Here is a 25,758-nt window from a genome sequence, read left to right on the forward strand (position 1 = left end):
AGTCTCCACATCTGGGGAAACTGTATCCTGCAGTATGCTCTCTTGTCCTAGACTCTGGGTGCTCCTGAGCTATAACTTAACTGTGCATTCAAAGGAGGTGTTATTCCCCAGCGAAAGTGGTTTTCTTCAGAAAGGATCTCATGTGCAGTAGCTTGGACTGAATTCCAACAGAGCCCTGGTTTGGGGCAGCAGTGGACTGGGGTGTATCTTTCATGCATGGTCTCTTATCCATCAGCTACTGGGGTCTGAGATGACCACTCTGTATCTATACTGTCTCCTATACTCTCCCCTAATGTTCCAGAAAGGACAATGGGATACTTAATGGGTTAAACGGACTTCTGGCTGAAACTGCTGTGGCAGTTCTGTTCTTCTGACCTGCAAACTCCACATTCACTTTAAGATAGCTTGCAAAATGCAAGATATAAAACTCCCAATTCTTGCCTCTATTTCACTTCATGTTCTCATTTATACATATGCAAAAAAGCAGAACAATCACACTTTCCATTGTGTTTTGCCTGGGGATAAGTAAATGTAACAAAGGGGAAAAAATAAAGAAACAGGCACCTAAACCACATTATTTCTAAAAACCTGGCTACAAATTTGTGCAGTAATAAAGCCATAAAACACTACACGTAAGATACATGCTCTGACCACTCCATTTCCCATTGCTGACTTCCATATCTTCCATAACATTTCACTTCAAAGTTTTGGGCTGATATTTCATTAGAGAAAAAAAGTCTGCAAATTCTTAGTTTAAGAACCTAACACTAATATTTGCTAACATAACTTCAGAAATGTTAAGAGTTACATGGTAAGGTTTCCTAAATTTGATAGTTTTGATATTTTGTAAATTGTGTGGATGCTCTGCTTTTTTTTGGTTGTTTTTTTGAGATTAAAAACCAAGTTGAAATCAATCATGGAAAATAGCAAAAACTGCAATCTACTTTCTTCTCAACACAGTGTAAGCCACAAGGGAGCACATGATTTAATGACAAAAAGATGCATCTGATAAGATAATAATTTGCTCAAGGAGAGATCTGGGTTGTGAATGCAGCTGTTCCAAAAATCTAAACCCACAGGCAAGAAATTACTTAGTCTGTGTATGAGCTATATCCATAACTACTTAGATAAACTGGTGATAGACCCCAGAAAAGTGCATCAGATAAGAAGCATAGAATCAGGGCTACTTCGAGACTGAAAAGAAAAAAAGATGAAGAGATTGTAAGGATTCCCACAAACTATCGTTGTGAAGACTGATTCAAAAAGATTTCAGTAATTAGGCTGTTCAACACCACATCTTCCTTCATCAGTGACTCACTTGAGAAAAATATTTTTTTTATATCCTGATTCAGTTCATGTACATGATTGTTTTATTCCCATACGTGACAAGTTCCATGGCGCTGACCTGGACTACCTGGAAGCCCAAAGCTGAGGGCACGCAGAAATGTTCTCAGCCTTCAGTTCTTACTTCAGAAGTATGTTACTTCTTTTAAAACACAAGCTCACAGAGGGAAGCCCACTCATATTTTGGTGTGATTGCACTGCCTTGATATATCAGTATTGGATAGTACTAGGAAAGTGACACTAGAAGTTTAAGATGGTTTATTAGCAACATAAAAATTAGACAAAAATCTCCATATATTGTGATGTGATACTAATTAGTCAGTATCAGGTTCCACATCAGCAGAATTAACTGAATTAACTTATTTTGTAATGTCAGATCTTTTTCAAGGGGAAAACACATGTACTTAGGTAAAATAGCAGAGAGGTATTACCTGGTAATTCTCTATTATTACAGTCAATATTACTGCAAATCCATCTGTACAAGTAGACCCTAATGCCCACATTTATCTCCACTGACATTTGAATGCATGTGTAGATAAGAAAACACCTGCATGGATCACTTAGCAGGATCAGTCTCACAGCAGGGAGAAAAAGTCAGTAAGAATGCATGTCTTCAGGACACTGCATGCTTTCTCTGTTGAAACATGCAAACTAAAAAGCATGAAACGGTCTTGGCTGCTCTATAGCACACAACTGTCTGAGTAACTCCTTTTACATTGGCCATGGTACCTTGCCATCAAGTTTTCAGTATGCTAGGCAGATGATCCCTGATGATACTAGCCATCTAGCAAGGAGTCAGCAAGACACAAGCAACAACACTCTGCTGACTTTTGCTATTCATATATACTCGTGGGTTGGGCAATTTTGTATTAAATGAAAGAGACATAGCTCAGCACTGAAAATTTTACACACTTACATCTTTCATAGGTCTAAACTTACAAAACCAGCACCAGCAAAAGCCGCCAGTATTTCCAATGGTACTAGGTTGACCAAGTTTCTCTTGCACAGAAAGTGCATAAGAAAACTAGAAATTAGTCTCCTCAACCAAAGAAATGAGAAAGGGAGATCTGGCAGATGTTGACTACATCTCTTTATAGGAGACGCAGAAGAGCAGCTGTTACAGTAGGGATTGTAGGGATTTCTTGTAAAAGTCAGTAGCAGATGTCACCATCTGCTTCTGTCTTCTCTATGAAATAGAGGCAAAAGAGAGACTGAAAGCTTGTTAAAAAAATAGGTAGCAACAAAACCCACAAATTCAAAGAATACCCAAACATATTTACAGTGAGTAGGGGAACTTCTTACCCTCTTCCCCCTGGCAAACCCCCCCAATCCAGATGCACGATAAAAGCAAAGAGCACTCTCCATTCTCTTTAAATCATGGTTTCTTTTCATTTTAATCTTACTACATGTACTTTGACAACATTCAGCCTGCTATCTAACACCTAGCCATTTCCTCCCTGGCTGAAAGAGATCACAGAAATGAGCAGTTGTATCCTTTCCCTCTGGCTATACAGCAATGGTCTGATGACAACTGCTTTACCAGGGTTGGTATCAGACAAACAAAAATTCCCTACTGAATGATCTACGCAATGATGTCATGTGTGGAGGCAAAGTATTTATTACTTAGGGAAAAAAAGCCCAACAAAAAACAAACAAAACTTCTGTTGCATTGTGTCAGGAAACATGCTGTACATGTTTGTACATCTTGGCAGATAAAGATCAGATGAGGCAAGCAATGAAGTGGTTAACCAAATCAGAAAGTTATCTCAGACATCCAAAGGCACATCTTGTAAACCTGAGAAAACTTCTTACACAGAACTGAGGAAAAAAAAAGTAAGGACTTGTCTGGGAAGAAACAAATGATGCTGTCAACAAGTACTTTGCTTTCTCACTCAGAAAAGAAGGTATTAGTGAGATCCAGAGCCCAACAAAAGAACAGAAATCTTTCCAATTGTGTAAAAAAGGCTTGGATCGAGACCCAGCTTTCCTGAAAACTAAACTTGCTAATTGCCTCACTCTTCCACTGTCAAAACCGTCATCTCACTGAACAGAAATACCTTTCCAATATTGCTGTAGGGCAGACATTTCCACGCTGGTAATACTGGGAGCCATGTTCAACCACCACCTCCCCCATTTGGTATCTCATAATGTTGTCTTGCAAGAAAAAAAAAAAAAAAGGCGCAGCAGCATTCTGGGAAAGTTTTTTAGGTTTTCTTTTGTTTGTTCATTTTTGGAAACAGAGGTCACCTTGTGGCTTACTACCACTGTAGAGAGCATTTTGCTTTCCAGCTAGTGTCATATTTAGACAATAAATAAGCTTCAGAAATGGAAGATCCCATTCTCCTTTGGCATTGCCATAAATCAGGAAACACTCGAGCTATACCTGGGTAAAATTGATGAAAGTAACTGAAGAAATCAGCTTTAGCCAGGTATACTGCTAATACAGGTCTTTTCCCCAAAGCAGGGAAATTATGCTTATCTTACATTACCAGATCATTACTGGAAGCACTATGCCAGTCCCTCAGCTGGCATAAATCAACATGACCTTATTCATTTTGGTGCAGCTGTGTTGATTTATGCGAGCTGAAAAGCACATACTGGTCTAAAAGTGACTATTTTGTCTTATAAAACTATAAAAGTGACTTAAGACATGAAAGGCAGTACATATAAAGAAAAAATTAGAAAGGAAAGTACTATAGAAAGGCTCAAAATAGGTGTATATTTTATTAAGATTAGTCTAACATAGCCACTCGTTTTACTCCATATGAGATTTTAGATAATACTATCTGTTGTTACACACACATGTATCTCTTGAGTATGGATCCAAGTATTTGTTCAATTTAATAATGCTGTACTGTTCCCAAATGAAAATGTAAGGTTCAGACAGTGGGTTCAACTAACCTGGAATTTATCACTGGTGTTTTTTGTAAAGTCACTGTGGCTGACAGAACATGAAACATCAAACTTAAAAGCAAGCCCACACAGCAAACTTAAGTGTTCAGATTTGCAGTATAGTGTCACATCTTAAGAACTACTCCTGTTACAGTCTTTCTCTTATAGAGCAAGATAAAAGTACAAAATCAAACAAGCTTCTCAAAGCCAACACTTCTCTGAAGCCTTGGTAGTTTCAAGAAATAGGAAACCTCTCATATTAGACTTAAGCACTCTTTACCCTTATGAACTCTGTGTAGACTTTCCCATTATTATACAGGCTACATGAGTTTAACTACTGGTGCTCCTTTCTGAGGTAAAACCAGGAAGGTTAAGGAGAAGAACTGGTATTCTCAAATAAGAGGTGTATATTCCTAAATTCCTTTCTCAGGGAAGCAGCTCTTGAGATTAGAGAGTTCTCATTTTCACTAGGCTCATGTATTGTTGCCCCAGTGGTATATCTGAACACTATATGAAAAGAGATCATAAAGCAAAGTCTTTACAATTGTCTGTTCAATTCAGCCTCAGTGACCACCTGTCATCACACACTTGGCAGAAAACTGAAATTCATTGTCCTTCACAATAAGTACTGGTACTTCAAATACAAATACTTCCATATTTGATCACAGTCCACAACACAGACTGCCAGGTACCATCCTTAACATTGCCTTATAGTGTAACACATGGATCCCTGCCTACAAGAAATACTAGGATTTGCCTCTTCACAGTCTTTTCCTATAAATATATTCACTGTAGGAAGCTTACAGAAATTTTCAGAAATATGATTAACACTTCAGATATGGGGAAAAAATATGCACTGTCCACCAGGACAGATCAACTCTGCACCTCAGCAAGTGGCATTGTCACAGCCTTCTGCTCTCCACTGATTCCCAGGCGTTATGTTTTGTGCAGGCAAGATGCACTTAGTATCACCATCAATGGGATGTTGTATTCGATCAATTCAGTGTAACACTAAACCAACTGGAATAATGGTATGACATATTAGAATAAAATATGTATTGGTTTATTTAGATATTCCCAATCTCTGAAAACAGTAGAATAAAAAAAAAAAAAAAGGCCAAACCATAAGGCATTTTAAAACTTCTGTGTGTATTACCATCTCTGCATAGGAATTAGAAATCCCAGTTAAATCCTCTTTTCCTCCCAAAGTACCTTTGCAGTCTTCAAAAGCATGAGGAAAGTGATGAATGGCTATTAAGAAACAACCTCGAAATGACTTCTCTTCCATTTTCTTCTCTGTATAAATTTTTAGACTTTCTCCCATAAAAACACTAAGCAAATGGTACTGGGCTGTGGTTACAGTTGCTTTCATGGCATGTACTCCCTCAAAGATGAACGAAGCCAACCGAGACCATTTCTAAGACAAGATTCCTGTTTGTGGCATAAGAGGCTTAAAACTGCACCCAGCACATACACACAACCAAAAGCACAGCCTGAGACTTCAAACCACAGACTTTAGTTCTCCACAGGGACATTAAATGTGTTGAAAAGAGACTTCGAACTGGAACCTCCATTGCAGCAGTGACAAAGCTAGAACAAATGTCAGAGCAACAAGCACTGAAGATTTCCTCCTTCAAAATGGCACAAGCCTATAGAGAAGCAACACAGGTGGTAAATGTGTTTCTATAATTTCCATCTTATCTTGTAGCTCCTTAGTGGTACTAGAAATCATGCCAAGCTAATATCTGTCACTGCATATTCCCTCATTCTTTATGTTGGTTGGAATGTTTTAATTGCATAAAGATAACACAGAGCAATTTTGACATCAGTTTACAGTGCACCAAGAATATATCGCAGTGAACTGTTTAAAAGAAAGCAAAGTATTAGGGCTTCTAAATGAAATGATCTAGTGAATTTGATTCACTTTCAGTTTTGAACTTGTACTGCCATTTGCTCCAGTGAAGTGATGCAACAACTTCTACACCAAGTATTTGATGCACCACTTACTGTAAATGCTGCCTACCCAGCGTACTATGAGGTTTCGCAGCTGTGACTCCCAAAGACTGAAATCGATATTTAAATCCTATTGACACCAACTCCTTTTTTCTCTTTCTTTTTTTTTTTTTTAAGCAGAGTTGCAATTATGGTCTATTTCATATGTGTAAGTATGATTAAAATTATTATATTTTGTGCCAGGCTATAATTTATATAATTGCTTTCCTGTAAAACTTGAATTTATTTTCCATTTAGACACAGACCACAATAAAAGGCTTCTGCACTGAGAATCCAGTTTTCTGTGTTAATTTAAAGTTCAATTTTAGAGTGTTTTCCACAGTCACAGTACTTTAAGGGCAGAGGAGAACTGTCATTGTATAAGAGACTTTTAATCAACTTACTCAAACTAAATACTAAATATTAATTGTTCACAAAGCACTGCAAGAGGAAAAGGGATGATTAAGTGGAATTTAAGTTGCATTGCTATTAAGGATTAAACAGAAAGGCATTTTAAAGCCATGTATTAAAAGTCATTTTGTCAGAAGTTATAGGACATAATCCACAAATTTTTAAAAATATACCAGGCTACTCTCATTAGTCTTATGAATTTAGAGAGTCTATTATTTCTGTCTCTTAATTTGACATTTATATGCAAGCAAAAATCTTGAGTACAAGTCACACCTGAAATTGCATCTGTTATGCAGTTGTCCACCTATATGTTAGAAAACCTGCCTTTTAATGTGTCATTTTAACATTTTAGCTTTAATTTATTATCAAAAGGGAAAGAAAATTCAGTTACGATGTTACTGCAGCCTGTCAAAAGCACCGATACACAAAATGAGATACACAAGCCTCCCTTCAGTGTCAGAGGGCTACAAAATGGAATATGATGCTTGAAAGGGAAAGCTGCTGTTCTGCAGGCTCTGAGACTGCCAGGAGGGCTGCATTAAATGCCACGAGCAGGCTACAAGTCATGACACCCTCCCTACAGAATTATGGCAAGTTTAAATGAAACCTGCGGATGCATTGTTTCATTTTTCCAGTCAGATGTATGCATAGTTGGGAACAGTTTTACATGGATTTTCTAACCTCTCCTGGGGCTTTCATGATTGAAGAGGATGCCGTTCACAGCAAAGAGATTGTAGGCCTCTCTGAAGTTCACCACAATCCAGTAGGCATACAGTTTTGCTGCCCCTACAAAAATAATTTAAAGCATTATGTATATCTGCTCTGTTTGTACACAGCTCAGACAGACACACAAACACATCTCTCACACACACAGGGTAAAGTCCATGGTTCAACAGCACAGTGCATTAGATTGTGATTCATTCTCTGTATGTGTCACATTTCATATGGAAAAAATATCCAGCCCAATAAACAGCAGCTGAGTGGGAAAATCCTCCTTTTCTGTGCAGCCTCTGAACTAGCCAGGAAGGTTAGAGCACCTTCTCACTTGTTTTCTTATGCATACTGGAGCGTAGCACTTTTTCTTTTACAATATAATTAACACAGCCAGAGCGTGTGAAATACGCCACTGTGGTGACCTTTGCTAATAAAAAAAAAATTACTTTGGAGGAATAAAAGCGAAAATCTGGTGCCTTAACACTCAAATTGATTTGAAACTTTATCGCCAAAGTCCTCCGTGCACATTGCTTTAATAAGTGTTTCAAATTTCATGCGAGTTCATGAAGGAAGAAGTGAGCTCTTGGGAATTTTTTCATTTAGGCAACAAAAAATATGAAACTTTATCACTTCAGTGGTATCTCACAACCCTTTGTGAAGGAAGAGCCACCCTTCCCCCCCTCTCTACAAGAGCTCTCTACCTCTGAGCTGAATGAACACAGTCTTGTGAAGTGAGATGCTAATTTCCAACCCCCAGGCAATGGCAGCAAATACTTTTTATATAGTAATTCATAAAGGTATGCCTCTCGACATGTCTAGTCACTTTAGCTCTATCGTCATTCTAATCTCACACCCAAATTACTTCAGCTCTGAGACATGAGTGGGGAGAACAGACAGTCAGACACTACACACACCATCAGTGATCCTCACCGTAAGGCGATCTTGGGTAAAAAGGGGTGGTCTCCTTTTGCGGGATTTCTTGCACTTTTCCAAAAAGTTCACTGGTGGAGGCTTGGTAGAACTTCACAGAGTTGATAAGGCCACAGGTCTTAATAGCATCTAGGAGCCGTAAAGTGCCAACCCCATCCACATCAGCAGTATATTCTGCTAGGTCAAAAGAAATCTTGGGGAGAGAAAGAAATAAAAACCCACCAACTTTACTACCGGAACCAGAACATGCCATGATCATGTACAACCAAACAAAGCAATACATCACTTGTCATAGACCATCTAGACACTTTTTGTACAGAGTAGATGTTCAGCTTACAAAACTACCCTCAAAGGATTTCTAAGAATAAACAAGCAGTTCCATAAATAGCAGAACCAAAAGACTGGTGTTCCCTGATCTTTCTCTCAGGATTATTTTCCCATGTGAAGCAAGGAGTAAGCCTCTCCACAGTGGCAGCATTATCAGGCGCTCTCTCATCTCCACAGCTGTGAATTTTCACAATATTCACTGGGGTTTACTAACTTTGACACACTTGAATTTGGTTAAAAGAGTCCAAAATAAATTTTAAAAAAATGTTAGCTTAGTCAGACAGCATGACAGCATAAACATGTATTAAAAAACCCCCAAAACTTTAAACAACGTCCAAAGTTTTGCAGTTTAAACATACATCAAAATGAAGAGAAGACTAGAAATACCTGCTATCAAATGAGACTCCCAACCCCACCTAAGGTGTACCAGAGCTGTGGCTTTTGCACAGATGTTAGGGGGATGATGTAGTAGGAGAGCAAAGGGTGGAGGTATCCAAAAGAAACCTGACATCTTCCCCAGCTGACATATGCTTCAAAGTCTGATAATAAACTTGTGCACACTGCTGGACCAAGACTTCTCTTTTTCTTCCTGCTCCAGTACTTCTCAGTCATCTTTATGATTGTGGCTTGATTGTGACATAGGCCACAAGACAATGCTTGAGTTTAAGCTTTTGGAGTGTTTAAAAAATATATTAATTCTATTCCTTGCAGTTACAGAAGAAAACTAAAAACTGGAAAAAGCAAGCTGAAGGTAAGAGGTGTGCTGTGACTGCCCCAGTCTGCAGGCAGGAGAACAAACTCTCAAAAGAAAGCTCACTCTGTTAGTTTGGTGGGTACAGGCGGGTTGTTTGGATGTGCTGGCGGAGCTCCGGGACTCTGAAGAATTTTCTGATGCACATCCCAGCGGCACGTTCCTCCTTCCTTCTACATCCTCTCTCCAGTCGAGGGATTTTGCTTATACCAGTTTTTGAAAAAAATGTTCCCTGTTTATACTGCCAATGTTATAAAAAAGTAAAGGGGAATGGACCTTTAGAGCAATCTCCTCCATTGCCCTGACCCAAGGCAAAATTACTTTACCTATGTCCCCTCTGACTGATGATTGACTTTCAGGAATGAGCTCTGAAGTGATGGCAATGTTACAGTCTCTTTATATGATCTAGACTAGAGGTTAGTGAGATGCTATCGAAGTCAGATAATACAAATCTATGATCCCCTCTTCATTAGTCTTCGGTGATAGGGTAACTACTAATGGAGTAGAGGGTAAATTACCATAGCTGGATAAGATGAGCTATCACAGGGAAATCAGTGGGAAAACTGTCACTTAACAGGTATTTTTTCAGGCTCTCTGCAGATTCAGACAGATAGTCCTGTATTCATTTCTTCTGTTAAGCCACTTTCCTTATTCAGTAATCACTGGAGGTTTAAGGCTTATTTACACAGCAGATGAAATACAAGTAATTAGATTAATTTGAATTTACACTTATGGTTAATTTAATACAGGTATGAAATAATCTAAATTGTGTTACTTTGCTCCAAAATCAAAATGTTCTCACACAGTTTTGATCTGAAATAACTAATGGTATGAACAAAAACAAACTTTAATTTTTTTTTTTAACCAAAAGAAGAAAAAGAAACCTGATACTTTAGCTTGTTAACCTGGCATGACCCAGCTGAAACTGAGCACTGATCTACTGAGAAGTGCTGAGCATTTTTTGGTTTAATCCATTTGGCACAAAGATGACAGCCACTTAAGGTCTCTCAAGCTTTGCTGTCAGAGTAACTCTTGGGAAAACATCTTAATGAATAGGTGATACAGTCAATAATGCACTAATGAACATAAATTAGTAAATTTCCCATATGGCTAGCACCTTCACATATTCACGGTAACATCCCAGCTCTCTAAATAAAAGCAAAACACTTAGTAATTGTAGCAGAACCAGGAATTTACCTATATTAAGGTATTGTTTCAAACAAACAACCTGATAAAAACATCACTCCAAAATGCAAATCTTTGCTTACATATTTTACTACAAAGTAAACAGCACATATAATTGAGGTGGTCTTCAATCAGAGATCCCAGATTATAAAACCTCAACCAGAGTGAACAATGAGCCTGCAGCAGCAGCACTGGGAACTGCTCTCCCTCGCTGATGCAGAGGCCAGTTTCACAAGAGATGCTTTTCCCTATTGCCTTATGAATGACCTCAATCTTCACCTAGAAAAATCACTCCCTGGGGCGTGAGGTAATTGTGCCTCCACGCTGGCTGGGTCTGGGTGTCCCTGAGCAGAAACTGCCAGCTTTGTGTCTGTTCGGTGGTTTTGCAATGCGGGCTATTGTTCACCAGGGACAGAACTTGGACCACTAAACTAAATTCATTTTGGAGTACAGGTTAGACTAGAATGGCATTCATGAAGATAAAACATGGTTTTATCCACTAAAATCTCCAACACCAAAAATGCTGGACTGTTAAGACACTCTGTCCAGTGTAGGGGCAGTAACATGGCAAACACAGATAAAGGCACACTGGATTTTAATTTGATTCTAATTCAAAGTTAACAATGTAAAAGGGTTTTATAAAATTAAGTAGTTACAAATGAAGCAGGGCATGGAAGGAAAAGGTGCTGAGTTATCCATTACCACATTATTTTCCTCTCCTTATTACACATTATTTCATGCAAGATCAGCAGGAAGACTGGAGTAAAAAAAAAAAATACAATGCAGAGACCTCATTAAGAGGGATGTGCAAGAGCACAACACAAAAGAAGACCAGGGTCTGAGTTCTAGAAACCAAATATAGACTCAGATTCAATAGATGTTACTCATAGAAATAATCTTCACTGGTGCACTGAGCTCAGAGGGACTACCTGAGAGGGGAAAAACTTCATGGAAATGATTGTAAAGGCAGGTGTATGAAGGCCAAAAACAAGTCACACTTTCTGAAAGATTAAACATTTATCCAGCGGAAAAAAGATAATGTGTAGTACCTACAGATGAGAATTTTCAAACAGCTTAATTTATGACAGCTATCTTAAGTGCCTGAATTAGGAAGCTCATCTCCCTGTACACCAATAAAGACAGTGTTGAGTCAGAGCAGAAAGCGTAAATGAGATGCTCTTGATCATGCTTTGGAGAAACTATATGCACAGTATTTTTTAAATTTAGCTAGCTAAGATAGATGCTCCAATCTAACCTCAAAAATCCAAAACTATCAGTTACAGTCAACTGCGTAAAACAACAACTTTTTTCAAAGACAGCACCAGGAGCTTCTGTAATGACTGGAGTAGGGAAAAAAAGCTTCTTTGACTGGCAGAAACTTTAAAACTGAAAGTATTCTCAAAGAGTATTGAAGGCATGGATCCAATACTTCTTTGCCCTCTTTGGACAGATTTGGTGACAAAGGGAAACTGTGACATACTAACAAAACAGAAATTGTCTACTCAGAACATGTTAGTCTGAGTGACCTTGGCACTCTCTTCCCACGTACAGTGGGGACATGCTGTTGCAGTTGTCATCGTCGATCTCTGGAGATACCATGAATGTATATGCTTAAGATCTGTCTATTTATTCCATTCAATAGGTAGTGATATCAGTGCATCACTAGAAGAGGACAGAAAATAAGGAGACATTTAAATCTTTGGTCAAAAGTACTTCAGTGCCAGGTTTTCAGGTCTTGAACACCTTGCAGAATTGCCTCAAAGAATACTAAAAAGAAATCTGACTCCCTACATGCATGGGACTTCTATATACTCAGTATCTTCACTGCTGGATTAATCCCTAATATCGTACATTTCAAATACATCTCCGGGCAAGTAAAAATTTCCACAGTAAGGCTTACCCATAGGATGATAAAATTTTTTTGAGAAAAGCATAGTTTCATCAGTTATAACATTCCTGGAATCACAGGACACAATATGAATACACTGAACCACATTATGTCTCTTCTTTCACGTGGCTTCAAGAATTACAATGAGTTTTGTGATCTGGTTTCTACCTTTTGAATTTGAATTCTTGTCCCCCACCCATTTCTTTCTTTCTTTATAATTGCCAGATTTTATACAAAAGATTTTAATTTAATAGAACAATGTTTTAAATATGATGTTTCCCAACTGATCATTCAAAACCAAGCTTAGCAAGGTCTTTAACAAGATTTAAAAGCTTACTGAAAACTATCTAAATGAAAACATATGCGTCTTACCCTCCACAAGAATACATTCCTATCATATGTATAAGTACTATATGCAAGCCCACAGACTTAATAATACTTGCGTCTGACCGATGTGTTGTCAACAGTGGTGATATTCTGAAAATAACTATCAACATAACACACAACAGGGTTGGCTTTGTGAGACACTTCATCTCTGTTTTGTCATGTGGAACAATCCAACAGATGGGCTGCAAGCATATTAACTATTATCTTTCAACCAAAAATAGCACGTGCTAGCAGAATATGCTTCAATACTCTACCTAAGGAATATAAATAACCATTTGAAATTTCATCTCCTTCTTACAGTCTTCTCAGTTTCAGAAGATGGGATTTCTGTAAGGCTGGTGTTATAAGAGGGAAGCTTATGTGAAGCCTCAGGAGGAAATAGGATAATATAAACATAAATTATTATTCTTTCACTATAAAAGCAAAGGTGGCTAACCTAACTATAACATTAAAATAAGCATCTTTTCTCTCTTGACAAAACTTACTGTAGATTCTTTAGATTCATCAGAGTAGAAGATACATATCAGATCTCTTTAAACACTGAGAAAGGTTTACACCTGAGAAGCAAATCACAAAGCAGAAAAACTGCTCAGAAATGTTTCAAGTCTCACAAGTTTCACAGTGGTTACTTTTTTGTATTCTTTAAAATCAATTCTGTTTGCTTTGAATATTCAGTGTGCCTTCTACTGCCAATAAAAACCACTGGGATCACTTATATCATCTCAGTAAACAAACTGTTCAACCCCTAGGAACAGGCATGTAAAGCATAACATTCCAGTTGCTAAATCTAATACAGACTATAGGCCAAGCATTCCTATGAAGTCCTAACACACTGGAAAAAAAAATAATCCTAGGGATTTTAGGAAATCTAAAAAATTTGGGGGAGCTGTGTAGTGTCAAGGGTATGGGGAAGAACCTATATATCTCCAAAAATAAGCATGGATAACTATTCTCTGAGTACTTAAAGTTTTATATTTATCAGACTAGTATGGGTTGATAGTTGGATTCAATATTGAGTTTCTTTAAAAAGTGACTCCTCCCTGGCAAATTGCAGGTGCAGTTGTAAATCCAGCTCACAAGGTCATCACATTCACCTTTGCCTCTAAAGCAGCCCACTGGTATATGCCTGACCAGTCAAGAGTATAGAAGAACCATCAGTTGCCCATTATTTTCAAAATGTCGATGTCACAATCCTTAAATTGGAATATCCATTCTTCATTTTAATAAAACAAAGTCTCCTACATCCTGTGTATTTGTCTTGGCCATTGACTATTGATTGAAAGGTATGTTTTGGAACAGATCACCAAATAGAGGTAATTTGTAAATCGTTTATTCTTCTGCTTATTGACTAGCTAATTTTGTGGATTAAGATTGTTTAAGAGACTGGATTAAAAGAGTTGCCCAGAGACAGGCCAAAAGGCAATGGACACAAGTTGAAACATGAAAAATTACAATTAGATATTAGGAAAAAAAATGTTCACAACATGGGTAGTCTAACACTGAAACAGGTTGTGCAGAGAGGCTGTAGCATCTCTACCCTTGGAGATACTCAAAACTCAATCAGACATAGCCCTGAGCCACCTAGTGTAAACCGGCCCTGCTTTATGGAAAGAGCTGGTGTAGATGACGTTCAGAGATTGCTCCCAAACTAAATTACTACACAGTTTTAAGAAGATGGGGTGTTGGGATTACAGCAGTGTGTTTCAATGTTCAGGCATGTATCTCCATCCAAAGAACAGAAAGTGGAGGTATAGTGTGCAAGAATGAGACCTGATCTTGCAGAAAATCAGTAATTTCTACTGGGGGAGTGGAGAGTTGTTCACAGAAACTTTTTGGAGGCACACAGTCCAACTTGTTATTTATCATATCTCTTCCACAGAAGAGCTTCAGATAGAGGAATGCTCAGATCTCAGTAAAAAAATACCAAAGCGGAGGAGGAGAAGGAGGAGGGATATCACAGAACATGAGATTCAGTATGGCCATAAACCTTTGTCACAAAAATGTAACCTCTCCATTAGTTTTGCTTATCTTCTCATCCATTTGTTATTAATTTGATGGAACTGGGGAGTTGTCAGGGCTATGTGATGCAAGGGATTTATCTTGCAGAACAATCTCCAACCCACTGTTCAAAGTCTTCAGTTTCAAGTTACAGAGATTAGAGAAGTTTTTAAAAAAGAAGCACTTACACTTTATTCCTTTTCAGCATGATTCTGTTCAGGGATGCTTGCAACAACATACATGTTTACCCAAGTTTTTAACTGCAAGGCACATGCAGTAAAGTCAGGATAGGTTTCGATGTTTCAAATTTTGCAGCTTCAGTGGCTACTGACACTGTAATACCCTAAAAGCTTTCTTACATATTGAAGTCCAGCTGTGCCAGAAGCTTTAAATGCTATTTAGTACAAAGACAAAAAGGGGCAACTTACAGAGTCACTAGAGAACATTCAAAGGGAGATGTAAAAAGATAGCCAATTCATTTTGCTTTATGCGTACCAGGGGAATAAAGAGCTATGAATAAAATGCATGCAGGGAATGCAGTCACTTTGAAAGAAATAGCATCATTTAAACTCACTTTCACATATAAAGAAATGAATTTAAAACATACAGGCTATTTAAAATTCTAACATGACAGCTAGGTTATAGTATTTTTTTTTTACTTCTGATGTTTTTTTAAAAACTATCATCTTTGCTTCCTTGATGCCTTCAGAACACATAGAAAGATGCTCTGCACAGAAGTGATAAAAACATCATCACAAGCAAAAAGAAAAAGAAACAAACCCCACAAAAAATAACAGACCTTCATCACCTATCGGCTTTATGATTCTGATAGACTTTAATGGATGGCAAGATAGATACTCAATTAAAGCAATAATCTACTATAGCACAGTTTTGTTGACAACAGTCTTTCCTCTCTTTGCCTTCCTAGCCAACAAGACTGCAAAACATGATTTAACACAATGGACCCTCCCAAGTGTTGATACAACTCCTGTGTTGCCTAGAAGCTAGAATTACCCCAATGCTTTGCAAATTACTACCTTGCCTGACTCTCCTGTAAGTCCTACTCATGCATAAATTAAGATCTCCTTATGTTTATGGGCCCTGCCAGAAGTCTTGCTTTTTCAAACAGAGAAAAATTATATGTTTTCAGCTTTTATTATTTAGCACTTAAGAAGATTACTTCCCAGACTGCAATTCCTCATGCCAAATAGCATTGTTTTAGAAAGTTTAGAAGCAGTTCAAACAACTGTTTCTCAGGTACCCCCAAAGTACCAAAAATGCTTCTCCCTCCATGAGGAAATAAACTGAAGATAATACTTCATATATGGATTTTTGACAGATTTGAATATGGACTAGGGCCTTTTTTCCTTACAGGCTTTTAATCTGGAAATAAAATGTACTGAACAAATGCAGAACCTTTGTAGAATCATTTCCCAAATTTTTCAAATTCAAGTAAGTACAAACCTAAAACTTGTTATAATCTTGTAAACTTTTCTTCACAAAAATAATTTGTTTTGGTTACTTTTTCGTCCCCTCCCCACACGTTATCTACTGACAATTGTCTGACCAGTTCTCCAAGTTATATTTCTCATTATTTTGGGTTCGCTTTTTGTGGTATATCACCTAGTAACTGATGTAGCTCGTGATAAAAAGATGAGAAGAAACACTGACTGATGGTTAAGTCCTATAAGTCATTCTGACCAAGCTGCACTCTGAATGAAACATCTATAGAGATACAACACATACTTCATAAAAAAAACTCCCACCTTTCTATAATGTTTAACAAAAGCTTTTACTTCTTACTCTATGGAAATCTCTGCTTTTTTTTCATTTTCTAAAATTAAAAGCATTTTCTCCTCCTCCCAACAAGAATTGTGATCTCCTTCCTAACAGCTAACTGGGTGCTGAAGGAGCTTCCCTACTTCGCAGGGATATTGCAAGAAAAAAATTAATTAGATGAATGTGCATGTATTACTTATGAATGGGACCATAAACGCAATTAGATGGACTGCCTATAAATATGCCTGACCCAGCCATTCAATTTGAAAGTTAAGGGTATAGACACAGCCAAGTCACTACAATAAAACAAGTTGTTATTTCTCTGGGGAGCTGAGGTAACGCTATCTGGAGGTAGTCTTAAACCACAGGAAATGCAAGATAAAGCAACTTAGCTCTCTTATTGTCAGCTACTGTAAAATCAAATCACTTCATTCATCACAGCCTAAGAGTGGACAGGTACCTCAGCTCTGACCACACATTGCAGATTGTTACATTGTGGTGCTTTGGTTGTGGCTGAGCTTTCAAAACAGGTAGGACTTCAGGGAGACAAATGAGAACATGAAGTTTTGAGGAAATAAATAGGCATGTGCATAGGCACATGCATAGAAAAAAATAATGACTTCTTGTCTTGGACACAACTGTCTAGGTAACATCCTCTGCCCTGAAGTGGCTGGAGCGGGGGGGCGGGCGCACATTCAGGGCTCAGAGTCCAACATCTACATCAGCGTGGCAAAGTAGAAGTTAAGTACTCCAATTCAGCAGGCAAACAATGTCTGCCCCTATTTGTGCACTCAGATTATTCTTAAAATACTAAAGTCATGTTCTTCAGAGAGATACCACCCTTAGAGCAAAGTACTATAAAAACACATGTTCTAAACAAATCCTATCACTTCAGAGCTATTCCTGGTCCACTCACTCTCCTCAGTAAGTCCATATTCTCCCCTCATTCGCTATGGGTACTAATCACTTACAATTCTTTGTAATGTTACACCTCCATGGACCTACTTTCTACTTTCTGGTTTGCCATAAAGCAACCAAAAATGACACCAACTCCCCTTTAGCTAGAATGTTTTTAGCATACCTCAGACTTCTATGCAGGAGGCTTTTGTTCATTTTTACTGCACGTGCATTAAGAATTAAATCAGGATGGCTAATTGCATGGGCCAAATCTGGATGGATATGTATGTACTGACAAAGACATGCTCCCACAGTCGCCACCTTCCCAGTTCCTGCTCCAGTACTCCAGCAGGAATGACTGGGATAATGAATAAACATGCAACAGCATGTCAAGAAATGAGTCACCACAGGTTTTTTTCAGTTTTCTTTTTTGAACAGGGCAAATAATTGTCTTTTCTTCCAATACATAAGGTCATCTTCTGTGAAATTTCACTCCAAAATCTTACTCAAAGAAAGGACAACAATTCCAAGATCAATCTACTTTTTTCCTCCACAAAACCAGCATTCTTTTCCTTTTACTTGTTCTAGAGAACAGCTGACATTTAAAAACATTTTTCAAATAAATACAATAGTCTGAGGTTTGTACTTGCCCTGAAAGAAAACCACTAAATCCTTTAAATTTATTAAAATTACAACCAACAAACCAAAAAAACCCACCCCACCTTGAAATGCTAAAGTGAGTGAACCCTAGTAGATGAGCACTAATACCCTTGCCTGTAGTGCATGTACAGGCACTACATATGATTAATTTTAAAATCAGGGTATTAATAGCATCCACAAACACAGTAGCTGATGATGGCTTTGCTGGGGATGATGTAATAAACCTGTAGAAACAGTTTTCAGTAAACGCACCATAGTAACACCTAATTTTAACATTCCATTTCAGGCGAGATGGAGAATAGCAACAATTACATACCTCAAAGTGGACTGTGATAATTCTTCCTGTAGGGAAATACAGGAGTGGAATACACTATTATCACCACTGCTAGCACTCAGATTTCAATGTGGTTATAACACTTAAGAAACCATGAGCCTTACATCATCTTTAGTTGCATCCATTCAGGGAGAACACTGCTGTTTTCTATGTGACAGTGAGCACTCTGAACTCACAGGCGATCCCCCACATAAATTGTTCTACTTAATCAACTCATCTGCCTCATAAGGATGTGGGTGGCTAGCTAGAAAGCAACCTGTGGGATGAATCAGATAAAAAGCTGTGTCTCGACAGGTATGTAGGGGTAAGGGGGAAAAGGCCAAGGGGCAGAGAGATGAGACTCTCTGGTTAAACTTTTTTATTATTTTTACCTTTTCTGAACAAGCAGGATGATAACCTCAGAAATAAATCAGTCTATTAGATTTTCTGCAAGCATCCCCTTTGCCTTTACTTTATTCTTATATTTATTATTGACTACTAAAGCCTCTCCACCACAATTCTTAGAAAATAATGTATAGGCATTAATTTTAAAAGGCAGCTTTGGCACTCATAAGGCATGGTGATCATAAATCAAAGCAGAACATTGCAACTGATTTGTGTACTGTAATCCACAACACTAACCTCAGCCCTGTTTTTCACCTATCTCTTGGGTTCTAACACGGAAAAAAGGACTAGGAATAATAGCTGCTTTTCACTTGAACATTAAGGTATGCCATTCAGGAAATAAGGGCGTGGTAGTCAACTAATCACATAAAACCAACAAGTTCCGGAGTTTCCCCTCTCGCTCCCATGAACAAATACTATATTATTTTAGACCACCTGATTGTGACCTAAGACAGCACTCAAGTTTTTGTCTCTTGTGCTAGAAGTGACAAGAGACCATACTGACACCTACAAGACAGTGCTCCTCTTCATCTATACTGGACTGTGGTATTGGACATGGCACTAAACCCCCCAGAGCAGCTCTGAGTAAGACTTTACTGGCATATAAAAAGCTCCATCAGCTTTCAAAGTGAATTTTGCAGCCTCAGGATGAGGCATGTTGGAAAAGCAACGTGGAAGACAAGACCAAGTTGCCAAAATGTACGAACAAATCATTGGACACGATCAGTGGGAACATCAAATTTCACAAATAAGGTGAAGTCTGTAAAATTGTGTATGGCTGCATTTTAGTTTTAAAAGGATGTACAGCTCAGGCAGATGCCATGTCTCTATTGTATGCAAATATTTTATTTCAATTAGCACTTTTCAATCATGCTTTTTCTTTTCTGAATGACTCATGGATATCTCAGTCAAGAAATGGCAGGATCATAAGCACATGCCAACAGGGTGCATTTATCTCACAGAGAGATAAATGTGAAAGGAAACATGTAAATCTATCCCAGGATTTTTTCAACCTGTCTTCCCTTCCAAACACGTTTTCTCTACATGCCTGCAAGCCTCTATAACACAGCACACTCAGTTTCCATGTCCTTCCAAGCAAACAGTATTCACAAGAATTTAACTGAAACTAAGGAAATTGTGTTTCCAATCCTGTTGATTGGGCAGAAAAAAAAAATCAATCACGTTCAGCCTACAAGTTTTATCACACCATATTAAGCCAAAGAGCTCATAATACTAACTTGTTTGCAAATACATATACAAAAAGGGGGAATCTTTAGAACTTCATGCCACTTAGAGAGTCCTGCTGCACAGGTCATTATGAGCAGTGGTTGTCCATGAGGGAGATATGCTGAATAGCTGTGAAGTACGGCTGGATGAAAAAATACCGCAGGTTAAAATCTGTGATTGCACACAACACTTGACATAAGCTAAGAACGCCAAGTTTCATGGCTGTAGTAAGAGTTTTAGCTAATTTCCCGAGTGTTGAACCAAAGCTGCTTCGGGGCTCTGAGCATCCTCATCTGGGATACGAGAAGTTCTGTCAAGAAACCGCAAGAACATGGGGAGAAACATATTGGTGCTGCCTGTTAGCCAGTGAAGCAGAGGAAATTGCTGAAGTGTCATATGGGAGTTTGGAAACATTAGTTAATTTTTGATCCTGCATCTCTCCTATATACCAAAGAAGCTGTGCTGGGAAGGCTGAGAAATGTAAATAGTCAATGTTGATGAAGAATTCTATAATTGGTAAAAAATTAAAAAGGCTTGGCATGAAAGCAAAACCTCAGCAAGAGTTTCACTTTCCACTCCTATAGATTTTAACACCTCTCATGTTGCAAGACTGCTCTCTCCACACACAAATTTAAGCTGATGTTAACTTCGGTTGTATCTGAAAATACGTATTTTTAACACTGGTTAGGTACTAGGCAGTAATCCCTTTCTCAGAAACTGAAAGATTTAAATGAAGTCATCGTCGCTAAGTGCACTATTCAGCCATACATCATGTTCTCAGAAGTACAAAGAGTACTCAAGGGTGAAGGATTTTTAGGATAATGTACGATTTCTGCATTAAGTACAGAACCGCCATTATATAATTTTAGCATCTTGCCAACTTTTTTTTTTTTGAGCAGGAGAAGGAGGGAGAAATAAGGCAGTTGAATGGAACTAGAACAGTACTGTTTGTACCCTGGTGAATATTAGGGAAATGATAAATGATCCCTAAGCACACAGACTGATTTATGCAACAAAAAATAAATAAGGTGGGGTGGAGCCTTCATGAGAAAATCTCATCCTTGGACAACTACAAGGTATGAAATGCACCCAAGTGTCTTAAATCCCTCAGGGTTGCTATTATCTCATGATAACCACACCCTCGAGAACTGTCTCTTTTGCTCCTCTGTTGGGTGGGAAGAAAAAGAAAGGGAAAGAGTTGTATTTCTGATTTTGAAAAACAGAAGGCTAATAGTTTACATTAGTGAACCCTTTAAACTCAAACTGTTGAGTTCTTATTTTTTCCTAATTAACAGTATAAGTAAAAAGTCATGTCTGATGTGAGTACAATAAAGAAAAAAACACATAAAGCAAAGCCATTAAGACAAATAGAAGTCAAAAAAAGCCACATATATAAGTAAATAAAATTGTCAGTAGCTCTCAGTTAATATAGTAATGGGATTAATAAATGCAACAAACAATGCAATTAAACCTCATTCTGCAAAGGTTATTACTCAGAAAATTCAGATGAACTGTGCTATCCTTAAACCTGCTACATCATTTGACAATCCTACCTGCATACAACAACTACACCTTTTTTTTTCTGCTTGTAATGCTACAAGGTATCATTAGAGAGCACTGAAGTTTTATACTCTGTATTGCTTGTAAAAGTTTGAGTTCTTCCTAAAAAATTACATGGATAATGCTAGGAAGTGTTTTACTAAAAAAAGTGAGAATAAAACCATTTTAAATTTCTGAGCTATACTGGCTATACAGATAATCCTCAGTTTCAGGTAAATAGATTTAGCTAATACATATCCAGTTCAAAGTATTTGGTATCTACTTAAGTCTTCAGTGTATGGAAATGCAGATGCAGACATTTTTTTCATGCTACAAGCTTGCCAAATTTATGGAGAGAACAACTATTACGCTTGCGAAGTATAGCGATGTATCAGGCTAATAATATACTTACAGGGAATGTTTATCCTGTAGAATGAGGAAATAAACAATGCATTTTCTTCCTCAGGTGGGAGAATGCACAGATACCTGATTCACTCTACTAAACTGATAACATTCACTCTCTGCCAGCAGACAGTAACACTGTGCAACACCTTATCACAAGAACTTATCACATGCAGGTATGTGATCTAATTAGATACCATGCCAAAATTATATAGCAATCTGATCTGAGAAGTCTTGTATAACCCCAACACTACCCCAAGACTTTAGTTCTCATCAACATTTAACAACCACTAACACTTTTGAAATTGTGGCTTCCCACAAAATTCTAAATGCAAAACCCATTCAATTAATGTAGTTGTATGACATTCGGTATCTGAAAAACTATTATGCTCATAAAACCGCATGTAAAGACATTCCAGCACATGGTAGAGCAAATGTACACTGCATCTCAGAAGTCTGTTACAAATATTTATTATTTTCTTCAGATCCACTAGAAATGGCAAAACTGGAGTTATTTTAAGAACAGATGAGATGCAACAGTTGCTCCAAAATGCATATCTTACACAGTGCAAGCTTTAGTCCAGATTAATTCTTTGTCTCTTTAAAGTCTGCAAGATCATCCTTGAAATCTCTCTTAGCTGAAAATTATGCTGCCTGCATTGGGAATTCTCACCTAACCTTAAATATATAGGAAAATTTACAGTTCAAGACAGTGAAAGAGGGGATAACAAAAAGTTTTTAGCTGTCACACTATTTTTCTCACATTTCCCTTTGCTATTCATCAAATCCTTGAATGAAGTCTTTCACTGGAGCTGAACTATGACTCCACAATGTTTTTTCTATTGTTACAAGAGGGGATGACTGCCTTGTCAAGGAGGAGCTGAGCTTTTAAAATGAAATAGGTATTTCTAACACTATGAGTCTACAGTTTGTCCATCATCGTTCACCGCTCTGACTAACAGAGGAGAGAAATGTGATGTGCTCCATGGTAAAGATGAAATAAAAATTTCACAGCTGTCAAGGCTGAGGCATTGTTTTCTCAGTAAAGAATAAGGCCACATACAAGAGAAACTGAGTGACTGCTCACCAGGTTCCCCCCCCCCCCCCCCCCCCTTTACTGCTTTGGTCCTGTTAAGTACAGGAATTAGATTTTTATGATTTGATTTTTTTTTCTTCAAAACTGTGTCAAAATATTAATAAATTTAAAATTGGGGTTTGGAATTTACTTATGATATTCCAGTATATTTTGACAAAAGTATTTATCTGAATTTATTTTAAAAATCCATTTATGATGCATAAAAATACATTTCAGCTCCCTTTATTTGCAATCTGAAGTAACATTTTTATTTTTGGAAGCAAAGGCTGCAGATATTAACTTTGATAACTAGCTCCAGATCTGTTCAGCATGTTGTCCAGACCACGTCCTCTTTAAAAGTTTACATTCATATGTAATATGCTACAGAACATTAGATCAACAGGCTCAAATTCCTCTAAAATTTCTTATGTGTCTTATTCTTTATGTGTCTCTATCAGCAGGCTCTTACTGAAAAATGAATAAATTAAGTAAATATAAATAATCTCAGTTTAAACAGAGTTAATTTTGAACCTCAAGTGCATACACAGATTCAGTAAAATTGAGACTTTCCCCATGGACACAGGGTTTCATTCTGGTGGGTCAGGGTCCAAGTTTATGAGACTTCACCTGTTAAGGAGGAGGAACGTGATCACCAAAAACATGGTATGTTCACATATGCTATGGTGATATCACATATGATCAAAAAAGCTTACACACATAGATTTGGGGTGGTTCTATATGTTTAAACTACCACTGTAATCTGCCCTCCCAAACCCATTACCCTTCCCCCCAGTTAGAGAAATTAGTAAATCTGGATCCAAAGCCTGGAGCTATTAGATCATGTTTTGGCAGACCTTGATGTTCACAAAGCTGGTTGGGCACACAACCAGCTCTATGCATTGACGGGATACTGCCAACCACATTTCAGAAACACAGAGCTTCGCAGTAGTGAGAGTAAGAATCCTGTACATAAATAAGTGTGCTATGGAAAACGTGTACAACTACATGAGCAGCAGGAGTACTTTCTGGAGTGTGTGTAACCTCACTGTATCAATACATGCACTGAAAAAAACCTTAATTGCATGCTGATTAAGCAACTCCCCAACACTAGGCTAAGGAGAACCATCAGTTGCTCACAATTGCAGCATAAATCCCAGAGAGGTTGGAAATAGGACTATAGCAAGGGTTTTATTAATAGGCGTGAAAGGGGAAAACTCCACGTGACTTTACCCATCCACGCCTCACAAAAGTCTTTCCTATTGCTTCATTTAAGTAACAAGAATTTTTAAAAAATAACACTGTATTGTTTCACACTAGTCCATCTTGGCAGCCTACCGCATTCTGGCTGTAGAAGTGTCTGCTTTCAAATTTTAAGACCTCACAGCAATTATCCTCCTCTCAGACTAAACCTACAGAGCATATTTCAAAAGAAGTTACATCTAAACAGAGGGAATTCAACAGTGATCAATGTTCAACAGGCCTCAGCGGCAATAAACTATTTACTGCCTTAACCTTTTAAGTTTGCACAACTGAAGTGCTCAAGAGCCCTGTGATGAATTAGCTAAAGGGTTTGGTTGTGAGCTGCTGGTTCAAATCATCTGTCCAGCAACACCGTCTGCCTTACAGTCCCTGCAAACAACAGCTGGGTGCCAAAGCAAGTGTCTTCTCATCCCTTCTGGGGTTCTATTGCCCAGCTGTATTTTCTGCCAACTTTTACTATGTCCACCACCCCTAATGGAGTAATTTTGGAAAACAAAGCACGTCAAAAGCTGGGCATGATCCCAATTATCTTTTTATTACCCACCAGATTATTACTTTACAGAAGACATAACATAGAGAGGACATCAAAGCGCATTCAGAACACTCACCACTACAGTAGCTGATTTAGATCTGCTACCCTTCTCTTGCAAGATTGCCAAAATAAATTGAAAGGGAAAAAAGAATCACACCTATTGCATTAGCATTGTTGTCACCAAGGTTTTCCCACCACCCTGCTGCTGAAATACAGTAAGAGGAAGCAACCCACTACAGATGGCTGAAGACACCTAAGGCTTGACAAAGTACTTTTGGAAAGCCTGCCTTTAGAGAAGTTAGTTTTTATAAATTTCAAAAGGAATTACTTTGCCTATAACTAAAGTGCAAGGTTACCTCTTTTCTTTTAAAGTTGTGTTTGTAATTCTGGGATTATTAGAATAGGTTTTTTAAACCAGTGAGACCTCTGTAGGTCTTCTGTATTTACAGTTTCAGAAGAATCTGATTTCTATCACCATTACTTGGGAACAAACCAGGAGATCTCTACCTTGTCCTTTCAGTTGAAACATCTTAAGATGTGTTTTTCTCTTTATGTAGATGTATGCATGTGAAATCTGTCAGCTAAGATACTACATATACACACCACAGTTAACTCGGGCTTTCTACATAACCTAAGGAAATATAGAATCAGTTTTATGTTTTGATTTTCCATATAAAATTTGGAGATATTATTTGCATTTTTCTTTTAATTTCAAAAGGAGACAGGGTGGTTTGTGTGTGTGTGTTAAATTATAAACACCGAAGTAGTGTTTAAATGCTTTAGTGTGAAGCATGTTAGTGTAAGGATCTGGAAGCAAAACCAGAAACATGAATAACTGCTTAATTTCATA

The 25,758-nt window shown here is 37.8% G+C and overlaps 1 protein-coding gene across 3 annotated transcripts in view; it reads right to left on the reverse strand.

Moving 5' to 3' along the window:
- GMDS (GDP-mannose 4,6-dehydratase) overlaps window positions 1-25,758 on the reverse strand; it is a 427,595-nt gene that overhangs the window by 250,924 nt on the left and 150,913 nt on the right. For all 3 annotated transcript variants that reach the window (XM_074873260.1, XM_074873271.1, XM_074873280.1), the window contains 2 exons: window positions 8,284-8,476; window positions 7,321-7,425 (listed from right to left, as the gene is read on the reverse strand). In XM_074873260.1, the coding sequence (XP_074729361.1) occupies window positions 7,321-7,425; window positions 8,284-8,476 (298 nt within the window). The remainder of the gene's footprint in view (window positions 1-7,320; window positions 7,426-8,283; window positions 8,477-25,758) is intronic.

Source organism: Strix uralensis, chromosome 1 (genome assembly GCF_047716275.1).
Source record: "Strix uralensis isolate ZFMK-TIS-50842 chromosome 1, bStrUra1, whole genome shotgun sequence".
Lineage (NCBI taxonomy): Eukaryota > Metazoa > Chordata > Aves > Strigiformes > Strigidae > Strix > Strix uralensis.